The sequence below is a fragment of the Phalangium opilio genome, unplaced genomic scaffold, assembly GCF_054372755.1.
Source record: "Phalangium opilio isolate 3A_F unplaced genomic scaffold, DU_Popi_V2 ptg000352l_1, whole genome shotgun sequence".
NCBI lineage: Eukaryota > Metazoa > Arthropoda > Arachnida > Opiliones > Phalangiidae > Phalangium > Phalangium opilio.
In genome coordinates, this window is record NW_028324228.1 from 3985539 (window position 1) to 3998703 (window position 13165).

General features: G+C 36.8%; 2 protein-coding genes across 3 annotated transcripts; both read left to right on the forward strand.

Moving 5' to 3' along the window:
* Window positions 1-461: 461 nt before the first annotated feature.
* Window positions 462-2004, forward strand: LOC149605071 (uncharacterized). Its single transcript, XM_089860327.1, has 3 exons — window positions 462-673; window positions 747-1262; window positions 1322-2004. Exons 2-3 carry the CDS (start codon window positions 1161-1163, stop codon window positions 1571-1573), a joined length of 354 nt encoding a protein of 117 aa, XP_089716453.1. The 5' UTR covers window positions 462-673; window positions 747-1160; the 3' UTR covers window positions 1574-2004.
* A 3805-nt stretch (window positions 2005-5809) lies between these two features.
* On the forward strand, window positions 5810-12963 carry LOC149605072 (lewis-type alpha-(1,3)-fucosyltransferase-like). Of its 2 annotated transcripts, XM_089860296.1 has the most exons (3): window positions 5810-6304; window positions 11916-12296; window positions 12384-12963. In XM_089860296.1, the coding sequence occupies exons 1-3, from the start codon at window positions 6112-6114 to the stop codon at window positions 12932-12934; spliced, it is 1125 nt and encodes a 374-aa protein (XP_089716422.1). In that variant the 5' UTR covers window positions 5810-6111; the 3' UTR covers window positions 12935-12963. The 2 variants fall into 2 exon arrangements, with proteins under 2 accessions (XP_089716422.1, XP_089716421.1); XM_089860295.1 differs by having other exon boundaries at window positions 11916-12963.
* The last annotated feature ends 202 nt before the right edge of the window (window positions 12964-13165 follow it).

Below are 13165 nucleotides of genomic sequence, written 5' to 3' on the forward strand. Positions count from 1 at the left end.
TGGATTGTCGGTGTAGTGCTAATCATGTTTGCGTGTATACTGGAAGTCTCTTCGGCCTGGCAGTGTGCTGCTGATATGTTCAGTGTTAAGTTGGGAATGGCGAGAAGTTGTTTCGTAATTTCTCATTATTTATTCCGACTACTATGAGCTTGACGAGAAGCTGATCCGTCAGTGGAGCGAAATCACACTCATAAGCCTTGGCCTTTAGGTCCCTAAAAAAATTATCAAAGGTTTGATTCTCTAGTTGTTTTGTAGTGAGGAATACATATCTTGAATATAGCAAGTTGTGATAAGGTTTATAATAGGTATCAAAAGCCTTTGTAATCACCGTGACTGTTTTTGCATCGTCAACTTCTGCAATTTGTAGAGTATTGTAGATCTTTCGACCAACTGGGCCCAGTATGTGGAGAAACGTGGCTCTCTGGGTCGCAATGGTTTCCTTATCTAGTTTAGCGGCAGTGGCAAATATTTCGTAACCTTCTTTATAATCTTTCCAATTTGTGGCAGGATCCGATCCAGGTTCAAATTGTGGAGGACTTTTAAATGACGTCATCGTTGCAGCTGCGTAGTACTAACTGTATTGTTGTATTGAGGTACTGTGGCTGCTGGGCCTTGGCGAGTAGAGTAACTTGGGCAACATACTTTGGCGTTGTTTTCGGATCGCGGGTTAAAGGTATCCCACCTCTATCACCATGTTGTAATATTTTAAGTTTTACTTTATTTAGCTACATTAAAATCTATTACAGTCCAAATAGAGACCTAGTCTTTTAAGAGGTTACACCGTTACTGCCTAGATTCAATACACCGTAAGCCTCTATCTAAACTCGGATCACATGACTCGGGAGGTCATGTGATTATGTTAAGAGTCTCGAGTCATGTGACATTGTAACAAAGTTGTCCTCGGGGCATTACTAATGCAGCTAGACAAAGATGGATGGCGACCTGTAGCATATGCTTCTCGGGATTCAACGGATGCTCAAACTCGTTAAGCCCAAATTAAGAAAGAAAGTCTGGGGTTGTGCTTCGGGTGTCAAAGATTCCATAATTATATCTACGGAACCCATTTCGTTTTAGAAACGGACCACAAACCGTTGTTGGCGTTGACCAAGAGAACTCTAGCCGAAGTACCACCACGTCTTCAAAGGATTTTCTTGAAATTAATGAGATATCAATTTTCGCTGGAGTATACATCAGTGAAAAGCCTAACACTGGCGGACGCGTTATCTAGAGCGTGCTCTCCCGCCGAAGAAGGAGACAACGACGTGAGCAACGAAATTCATGTTCACGTGAATGCCATATGTAATGCTCTACCATTTAGTAGTTGGATCAGCTAAAAGGAGAAACTTCAAAAGATGAGGAGTTCACCAAACTACGCCATCAAATACGGACGGGTTGGAAGACTCAAGACAATAGTACTAACAGTTACGCGACAATGAAGGCGGAATTAACAGAGGCCAATGGTCTTATCCTCAAGGTAGGTCAGTCGCAAGGCAAGTCACTACGGGAACGCTTGTTAAAGGTCATTCATTATGGACACATGGGCACAGAAAAGTGTCGGAGACGGGCTAGATAGGCGATATATTGGCCCAATATGAATCAAAATATTGAGAATAACTGCAAGCGTTGTCCGACATATAGTTTAGGTAAATACAAACAAAACAGTAACCCTCAAACATAACATGATGGCCCAAGGGCTTGGCATTAATACTAATTTTACACGGCTCAAGTGGCTCCCCATATAGTTGATCTCCCTAAGATATTACTAAACTAAATTGTACAACTAAAAATATTTATGAAACACAAACGTGTATTGTCCTGAGTATTAATTATAATAACGTCACATCTCAAATAATATTACTCAATTGTGCACCCCACTAAAGGAAAGTTTTTTTTTAAAACATACGAGTCAAATAATGTATCTAAAACAAAATCCTGGATCCCCAATGTATCTAAAACAAAATTCTTGATCCCTAAACCAGAAGGCAGAATGACCGCAAACCGTCCCCTCTATTTATCGAAACCTAACTTAACCATAAAGCATAATCTGATGCGTCATGCGCACAAAGTCCACGAAAATTATTATCTTGTTTCCTTCACTCAAAAAGCCCACGAAATTTAAACTACTCTATATCCTCTCCTAGCGGGACACCCCCTCTCACTTTCTTATATAAGAGGCAGGTAGTTCAAGCTCTCTCTATGCGGCTCTTTCCCTTCCCTTCTATCTCTCTCCAAATCACCCCTATCTCTCTTCCCCCTCTCCCAATATACGAGACAGGCAGTTCTCTCTCTAAGCGGCGCTGTCTATTCGTTTCTCTCTCTCCAAATCGTGTACAAGCCCGGCACAGGGACATGGACAAGGACAGGCGCTTGGGCCCTTTCTTAAATTCTACCGGAATTAAAATTCCGTGTAAAATTAAAAACCAATTTTTCTCCGGTCAGTAAAGTTCATTTTACAGAGGTACGTCACAAGTTGTTCAACTCACTTGATGTGTTTTTCAGTCCAGGCTACGAAATAAAACAAGTTGGGAAAACCAAAATATTAGCTCTCCGAGTTAAGAGGGCTACTTAAGGGAGGGTGAAGTGAAAAATCAAGTGATTTTTATCGATTCTTCTACTAATTGAAAGACCAGCCTGCATAGTTAAACATTCAGGAAATACTTCCGAATGATTTTAAAATTCAAATTAGGTTCAGATTTTAAGGATAATTTTAAACTAGGACTGCTGACCAATTGCGTAACGCCCTGCCTTTTTGCTAACAAAATTCTCGTGGCACGTTCCGTGTTGAATGAAATTTATCACGAGATTTGATAAAATTTGCGCGCGACGTGACAATCGTGGCGCGAGACATTGAGCGTGTCACGAGAATTTTGTTAACAAAAAGGCAGGGCGTTACGCGATTGGTCGGAAGTCCTTGTTTAAAATTATCCTTTAAATCTGAACCTAATTTGAATTTTAAAATCATTCGGAAGCATTTCCTGAATGTTTCACTATGCAGACTGGTCTTACAATTAGTAGAAGAATCGATAAAAAATCACTTGATTTTCTACTTCACCCTCCCTTTACAACCTTATTTACCTAGAAATGGAATTATTTTGACCTTAACGATGATGATGATGGAGATGGAAGCCAGTACGCTTAGACGGGCGTACATATGGGATGGACAACGACCAGAAGATGGTGATGTGTAGATGCCAGTACTTACAGACTGGCGTCCATGTAAGATGGACAAAAGACCAGATGATGGTTGTAAATAGAAGCCAGTAAATACAGACTGGTGTTCATGTGGAATGGACAAAAGACCGGATGATGGTTGTGTTTGGAAGCCAACAAGTACAGACTGGTGTCCATGTGGGATGGTCAAAAGACCAGTGGATGGTTTTGTTAGAGAGACAATGGAGTAATAGCCAGTGTAAGAGGAATACAGTTTTCCGAATTGTAAATGCAGTCCGGAAATTGAGAAAACATTTGCTCCGATTTGCAAACTGCGAACGCGGTCCCCTGAGGTGTCACAACTAGTGGTCGGCATTTGGATAGGATAATATCTGTTTGTTTTATCTTTATCCATAATTTGAAATTATCCACGGGAAGTCTATGCTTAATGCAATGTAATCACGAATAATTATCTGATTATTATCCATGGATAACTGATTAACCAAAATTCTGTGGATTATCTTGTCCAAACGCCGACCACTAGTCACAACAGACAGACAGATACGTCGAAATTAGAACCTCTCCGTCACATACGTTATTCGGAGAGGTAACAAGTCTATCATGTGGCTCGTTTTGCTTAAATTTCTACTCCAGTCGCGTACTTTATTATTCATTCCATGGCTAAAACTTTCTCAAATCTTGATGGAGAGATAGAAACAAACCGTTGCCGTCTGTACCTCCATCTAAGGCCAGAAATAAGCACTGGACACTGAACATTATCCAATAAAATTTTAATTTGTCCCAAAATTTTATGTAAAACTAAGGGGGTCAATGGACAATTGACCAAGGTTTGACAGATTGACTCAGACTATGAAGTTTCGACACGGTTTTCTCGCACTCCAGTGGACAGTGGTAGATGAAGTTTTTTAATCCAAAAGTAGTGTTGGTCATTCGGATTGTAAATAAATATTCTAGTATTTCATTTATCGCGTAATCTACACTCCTTGGAAGAAATATTTTCCGCGAATATGAAACCCCGCTCGAGCTTGAGCTTACCAAATTGACTGAGCCCGAGCTCGAGGTGAGCCTTAAATACTATCAATATTGAGTCCAAGGTGAGCCCTCTCACATTGAGCTCCAAGGAAATGCTTTCAATATTGAGTGTGAAGTGAGCTAGTTGCAAATTTGTATAAAGTAACGCAAGATGAGCTGAGCCCAAGCGATGGTGGGAAGATATAGATCCTAATACGTTTCGAATAATGGGGCCTCTTTCGTGAATTCTAAGAGTTACAAGATGTATATTTAGTATTTACATGTTGGTAATTTCAGTTTTCCCGAGTTTATCTTATATTGCAAGCCCTCAATAGAGTTCATCAAGACTGCGTAATGGAAAACGTTTTTATCACTTTGAAAGTCGTTCTAAAATTATAAATGTTGAGTGTAACATGATATTGGAATATCTTCGACGAAGATCTTTTTCTACTGGATTTGCAAAATTTTTCTTCTTTACGAAGATGATAAATGAAATATATTAAAAACAAGAAGTAGCGATGTGTCACATTAAGCCACTCAAAAGAAAATAAATACCCTTGAACAATCGTTTATTTTCTTTCTAGTTTTTACTATTATAAATTTGATCTACATTTTTTAAAATGGTAGTGTGAATATGTCTCATCCAACTAGACCTATCGAACCAAGCGAGTAAAAATTATTTACTGAACTAGTACCATTATCATGAAGATTTATATAGACAGCCAAGAATTTAAACCAAAACCTAAATATCACGTGTATATTTTATAGTAAACAACAGTACATCTGTCAAGTCGGTAAATGTTTTTGTACTAGCTATTCTAATATGGGCCCTCATTTATAGATGCTGTATTTCCCGCAAGTTTTAGTTATAGATCTTAACTTTCGTATAATCCCAACGTTCATGAAAATTTGAACTTAGCAAAGGCTAATATTTCAGTTTTTCATTTATAATACACATAACGCATTTGTAGGTTTGTGGAAAGTGGTTAGTTATTAGTGTTGGTCGATAGGCTCCATCTTTCGATATCTTCATGTAGCGTTTTTTTTCGCTGGAAATAGGAATACTGTCACATCTAAACCTTCTCTTTGGACTCCGTCGAAGATTCGTGTAATCGGGTGCGTTAATTGAAAAACGGATCACGCTTACACAATGGTTTATCGCAGACCCAAAACAAATCCATATACAAAAATACATCCTATAATATGCTTTGTGGTTATATACCACACATATACACAAAAACCAAACTTAATGCATTATTTGTAGAAACAATCTGGGGTTGATTAAAGGAAATCACTCTATGGCCTACAGCCCTACACCCTATCTACCTCGAATGCAATTTATTTCAGAGAAAGAATACAACGTCGAGTATTGAAAATAATGAACAGATATTACAATTGCATATTAAGTTCAAGGTTAAGCCGTCGCAATTCTAATTTTGGCTCATTTATGTGAGTGTCAAGCTTGTCATCTCACGTTATACCGAAACAACATTAAAAAGGATTTGTTCAATTTTCCATCGAAATGAAAGCCTGACATAAGTGAAAACCGCATAAGCTACTCCACTAGTAATTGCCTTGTAAGGCAGAGACGGAAATGAGCATGCGATAACTAGAGTTGAATCGTAGGGGTATCTAACGTTCCGGGAATGACCCGTAACCTCGTAAGAAACATGTACCAAAAGGAAAAAATATAAATTCGGCGATAGAGGAATAGAACGTTAATCACTATTCTCAGCTTCAGAATACACTCTTTCAAGCAAAAGAAAACCAGATTGCCCTAGCTGTACCAGTCCCTCATTTCACCACCCAAAACAGACCAAAGTAGTTAAATCGACGCAGAAAAAGTAGTGTTTACGAATTCGGAGGAAAGGGGCTTAGGAACTTTCACAATTTTAACTATTTTAAGTATAAGTTACCATCAACCTTTGAATGGGTTTTTGTTGTTGCCGGTTTTGCTTCTTAGGAAAGCTAAGATTTAAGCAATGCTTCTGTGTATTATTATTGTTATCAATTTTGGTGTGTTGTGGGGTGTATTTAATTGAGTCTGATAGTTTAGAAAAACTATCGTTTTATGAACTAAAACGCGGAAAACCAAATCCTGAAATGATCATCAGAACTTCAAGTAAGTTCATATTTAATACTTAAGGGCGAAGTCAAGAGTGCCAAGGTGAGCTTTTTACAAAGCCATTGGGAGTTACTTTTTATCTTGTTTTCATAGAAGGTTTACATAAAAACCTTTAGAGCTAGAAAATTTCATTGAGACGGTGTTAAACATATCATTAGTTAGAAATGATTGGGGCGGAACCCGGGTCTTTTAAATTATAGATGCAGTGGCGTATTTAGAGGTTTTGATGTCCGGGGCGGTCTTTCAATTTGCCGACCCCTCATCAATATACATAAAATAGTTACTTTCATCTTGCATTTAGCATAGCTTCGAGCGAGCTCCTATGCTGGAATTGACTATTAGAGTCCAAACAACTTTAAGGCAAACACGTTTTAATTCCAACATTTATACTGGTTTTTTTCTGGCTTTTTGGTTTGAAAAATGTATTAATTACATCGTTGAAGTCTACTTCTTAAACCTTTTGGTGTTGCATATGATATATGGCAAGATTTCTTAATCGCAAAATATAATTTATAATATAGTATGTATTTTAATTTTTAAAAGCTCTTCTCACAACTAGCAACGCTTGAGCAGGTTTTCAAGCACGAATGTACCTCGACGAATTGTTAGAAACTCAAAAGCTTTGCTCAATTTGCGATCAAAAAGATATTTACTTTTTTAGAAAGCGCAAAACCAATGAACGATTGGTCTTTATTTTCATTTTAATTTTAATGGCAAATATATTGCATTGACGTTATGTTTTCTATTGAGTCAAATCCGTCATTGATTGATTGAGAGCCATTGGCTCCTATTTAGGCCTGTTTAGGCTTATGAAATTGTGAAAATTAGGCTCATCATAAATTTAAAAAATTTGGCTGAATATAAATTTTAAAAATTAGGCTAAATATAAATTTTAAAAATTAGGCTAAATATAAATTTTAAAAATTAGGCTAAATATAAATTTTAAAAATTAGGCTAAACATAAATTTTAAAAATTAGGCTGAACATAAACTTTAAAAATTAGGCTCAACATAAACTTTAAAAATTAGGCTGAACATAAATTTTAAAAATTAGGCTGAACATAAATTTTAAAAATTAGGCTAAACATAAATTTTAAAAATCAGGCTTAACATAAATCTGGGTGCACGGCAGTGCACCCGCCAAGTTGTCGTGCACTACCAGCAATCCTTTACCCGAAACATTTCAGCCTCATTTTCACCCCCTCGTAACTCGGTACTGGGGAATAGTACACCACTCATATTTGCACCTCAAGGGCACAGTGTTAATCATAGGAAGTCCTCCAACTTGCAGCTTTCTAACTCATTTGGTTTCTGTGATAATCCAATGTGAAAATGACACATTATGAGACTGACTGACTGACTGACACATCATCAAAACCTCTAGGGCATTTCCGGTGGTGCTAGAATGATGAAATTTGGCATACTTGTACCACTATGCATACAAGCAAAGGGAAAAGTCCCAAAAGCGGGAGTTTTCCCCTTTTAGCCCCTGAAATGGGGGTTTAGAATTAGAGTCATCATCTAAACCTCTAGGGCACTTCCGTTGTTGCGGGAATGATAAAATTTGGCATACAAGTAGGACTTAGCATACAAAGAAAGGAAAAAGTCCCGAATAGGGAGTTTTCCATTTTTAGCCCCTGAAATGGGGGTTTAGAATTAGAGTCATCATCTAAACCTCTAGGGCACTTCCGGTGTTGCGGGAATGATAAAATTTGGCATACAAGTAGGACATAGCATACAAAGAACGGAAAAAGTCCCAAATCGGGAATTTTCCCCTGTTAGCCCCTGAAATGGGGGTTTTATCATTTAGATCCCCTCGTAATAGGACATTATAATTTAATTTTTTCGTCTTTTAATAATAATATTTTTACTAATATGATTCTTTCTTGTCGTAAAATTTATGTTTTTTACTTAATGTTTTAGTAAATAAATTTTTTACTCATTTCCTTTTCATTTCGTCTGAAATGGTTCTAAGCGTGTTTTGATTCGTACAAATGTTTATTTCACTTCATAATCCTACTTCTATAAATCTACAAAAACATGCACGTACAAAAAGGAGTGAAATCCCAACAAAAACATCTCTGTAAAAATATGCCGTAAAAAGAAGTGAGATCTAAAATACGGCCAAGTTATTATCTCCAGGTGAACCAACATTTTATTCGACTTAAAACTTCTCAAGAATGTTTTTCTGACTTGGCCATTAGCATTCCAAACTTGCATCCTTCTTCTTTGCATCCGTGAAGGTGAAGAACGGAAGTTACAAGTTTAACCACAAATGCTATTCAAGAATATTTAACCAATTTGATTTAATATTTTAATTTCGATCCATATCTGGAATTAAACGAATCTTTGAAATGCTAATGGCCAAGACAGAAAAACATTCTTGAGAAGTTTTAAGTCGAATAAAATGTTGGTTCACCTGGAGATAATAACTTGGCCGTATTTTAGATCTCACTTCTTTTTACGGCCAAACAACTTGGCATATTTTTACAGAGATGTTTTTGTTGGGATTTTAATATTACGCTAAACTTAAATTTTAATACTAGGCTTAGTATAAATTAGGTTTAACATAAATAAAAAAAATTGGTTTATCATTTTTTTAAAAAATTTGATTAAACATAAATTTTAAAAATTTTAACATAAAATTAGAAACAAATTAGGTTTAACAAACTTACGCTTCAAGCGGGTGGTTAGAAACATGTTTTCATTAGGCCTACTTATTTTGCGATTTCAAAGATGCGCGAACCCAAAACTGTAGATCTTGAGATCGCTCTACTTGAATTTGTCAACCTTTTCATCACTATTTATTCCATCAAGGAGTAGTATATCGGGGCCACACCACACCCCATCCCCTAAGGAGACCTAACTTAGCCATTTCCCCTAGCTACTATGTGAGACAAATACGATTGGCTCACTGCGCGACACTCTTAAGCCAATAGTGTTAAGAGAATTTTTGACGATATAAGCAGACGACAAAACAAATCCGTTTTTGAAATTACGGTCACCTGGTGTAGAACCTAGTTCTCGTGAAGAAGAGAGCATTGGGAATTAATAAGGTATTGTGGCGACAGTCATTACGGCAACCAGGGTATAAACAGTGTCTTGTAGCAACCATAATTGCTAAAAATTAGACCCAATTTTGTTATTTTAACACTTGTGACGAGGGCCGAGTGCGTCGCCGTCAATAAATAAAAATTCACTTACCAAGGCTTAAGTGAAGAACTCGGTGAAGGTTTCTATAATAACCCCTAATATATACATAAAATTAAGTAAAATTTAATTACGAACGAAATCCAATTTAATTATGATTAAAATGTTAACAATTTGGACCTTTAAAATGAAAAACACTAGGAAGAATGTTGGGAACCAGGATTGTAAAGTGATTCAGCGCCTCAAAAGAAACTTTTAGTAGAGCAGACGGATTTTTTGGCGAATCAGAGACCAAGTTTGGCTTTGGCCAATAACAACTGTCTCGGAAAGTAGCTAGGCGCTTTCAAAGGTTAAGTTAGGTCTCCTTAGGGGATTGGGTGTGGTGTGGGCCCGATATACTACTCCTTGATTCCATCTAATATCTATTTCAGGTAGTTTTCCAATACTGTTTTACTTTCGGCTAAAATTTGTTTTAAATTAACATTTGTTCCACATTGTTATACCACTCAGGCCTAGACTTGGAAAGTTTAAATGAGTTTTAATTTTTAGGACTAAAAATTGCAACTTTTAAGTCTTGCACCGCATTTTAACCTCGCGTCAGAATATTCGACGCTTGTATTGGTTATGAAAAAAGAGAAGTCGAACTAACGGTGAGCGAGAAGAGATGTATTTCCCACCTCTCAGCTTTTACACGCGCCCGCGTAATAAATAATCTGATTAAAAATGAAAACCGTCGCTCACATATTATTTTCTTGTATTTTTCCTCACACACTGCTCTATTTTTACCCTCTACACGCGCCTTTGAAAACGTTACTTCGCAGCAATTGTAACTGAAGGCTTAATATAATTCCCATTCGAAACGGAAAACCAAATGTCGAAAGTAAACCACAACATAAAATTTCAGTTGTCTCACGAAGAAAATGCCGCCCCACGAAAAATACGCCACTATACCGATGCATCGTATCGTTCTTACGATTCTTTATTAGTCGTTGACTGGTTACCGCAATGGTATGTCAGGAGGAGGTGACGAGCGTTCTGCAAAAGAAATGGGGTGGGATATGCCGTTGGTATTATCATCTACAGCCTCTTAAAAAGTCATTGCGCGTTGCAGTTTTTGCACATATTTTACGATACTGCTATGTTAGTTTTTATTCCTCTTTCACATTTTATCCATGTCACAGTTGTACATTGCAAACTTACACCGTTAACTGGAAGTGTTAAAATTAACCACTTAGATTCGCCACTGTTCAGATGCATAGTATATCGTTCATACGATTCTTTGTTAGTCGCTTTCGCAATGGTGCGTCAGGAGAAGGTGACGATGTCACTATGACTCTGCAGTTGCAATGCGGTGTGATTTGCCGTTGGTACTATAGATCTACATATTTTAAATATGAAAAAGATTCATGTGTATCCCCATTTACATAATTTTGTTTATAAGTCCTTCGGAATCTAGTCTATTAAAAACGCTGTGCCCGGAAAAACATTCACAAATTTTAAATGCGCAAAACAGTCATCTAGTTTCGGTTTATAAGTAGCTCAAAAATATTGCCGGAGTTTCGTATCTCTATTTCACTACTCTACAAGATCCATATTTTGAAATAGAACAAAATGCTTGGAACATTTTGTTTAGTGCTGTGCGAGTACTTGATACTCGATAAGACTCGAGTACTCGACTCGATACTCGATAAGAGATTTTCTGAGACTCGAAAAAGTTTCGAGTATCAAACCAAGGCTCGATAAATACTCGAACCAGCTTTTCGAAGGCCTTCAACTCTGAAAATGGGATGTAGTAAATATAAAAATCTACCGGAAAGTCACTCTTATTGGTTTATAGACGAAAGTTAGTGTTCATTGGGTATTTTAGATCATAATGCCAGTGTAATGTAGTAGGTTAGTAGCTTCTAGAATAGTGGAAGTAAAAGTGAAAGTAAAAAAAATACAGTTAAAGGCGCGTTGACTATTACTATTATTTTTTATTTTATTAATTAATTTATTTTATTCAGCTAAGTAATTTCCGTTTGGGACTTGCGCGAAGTATAACAATGGCTAGAAGATACTTCGATGAGGAATGATATTCCGAAGTAAATATTATTGGGGAATTAAGTTTGATAAATTTAAGGGAAGAAAACTAATACCGTCTGGGAATTGTTTGAAGTAGTTGTCGATGATCAAAATTACACTAAATGTCTATTATTAAAGCGATAAGTTAACAGAAAGTGTGGAAATACTTGAAAATCATTTCCCAATTACTCGATAAATACTCGAAACCAATTTTCCAACTACTCGATACTCGGCTCGATACTCGATAAGGGAAAATTTCAATACTCGAGACTCGACTCGAAACCTAAAATTCAAGGCTCGCACAGCCCTAATTTTGTTGGCTAGAGAAGATCATGATGATGCATATATAAAACAAACTAGGTTATCGTATTTTAATTTGATTTCAAAAATTTCAGAGAAAACAACCGTCGAAACTACGTATAAAACCATATTAGGCTGGACTACAAAATCGGGGCGTAAAAACTGGATGCCGAATACATTAAAACATTTGAACTGTGAGGAAAGCCGATGTAAAGTAACGGAAGATCGTATGAAATTTCAAGAGAGCGACATCGTAATTTTGCACGCCAAAGATGTGGACCTCGAAGATTTACCCTTAAATAATTACGACAACCCTGATTCGCGAAAGTTATGGGCCCTATTGAACCATGAACCTCCGCCTCAGACATTTAAGCACGTCTTTGGATATTTGAACTTCCAGGTAGACTGGACTATCTCATACCGGTTAGACTCCACCATTTATGCCCCCATTTACGAACTTAAACCTCTTAACAATAGTAAGTTTTCATTCAAATTTACTAACAAAAAACGAAAACCCGCTACATGGTTGGTCAGTCATTGTAAAACATCCTCTAATCGCGAAGGTTACGTAAACGACTTGAAAAAGTTTCTTCCGGTTGACGTATTTGGTAAATGTGGCAAAAAACTTAAGTCGTGTCCCAAAAATTACGATTTATCGTTATGCTACGGGAATTTAAGTCGCAAGTACACATTCTACTTGTCGTTCGAGAATTCATTGTGCCGTGACTACTTGACGGAAAAAGTGTTCCTAGCACTACAGGCTGGCATGATACCAGTCGTATTTGGAGGGGCTGACTATAAGAACTGGTTGCCCAAAGAATCTTACGTGGATGCTTTAAAGTTTAAGGGTCCACAAGAACTTAGCACTTATTTAAATAAGATATCGAAGAACCAGACGCTATATAATAGTTTCTTTCGATGGAAGAGTCAGTACTTCGTGGTGCAAAGACGATACAAATGGTTGTGTGATGTTTGCAAACGCTTACACTCTCACGAAGCCACAATTGATAGAAGGAAACCGACCCAAGAACGTATTGACTTGCTTGAATGGTTTTACTTAAACAGCTACTGTAAGTCTTGGCAAAATAATTCCATAGTACACATTGATATATAAATAAAAAAATACATTCGCTGTAGTATATTCATATTACACAAAGACATCCGATTTAGACTGTCTATTTCTGGTTTTTATAATTTCTGTCATTTTAGCAGTGAAAATTGATTTTCTTCTTGGAAAAATTCGGTTTATTCAAAAAAATAAGTCCATAGATTTTAATTTAAGCATAAACAATCTTATTGCCTTTTAAAAAGCGTTTTATAACAGTACTAACAGAAGGTAAGCTGA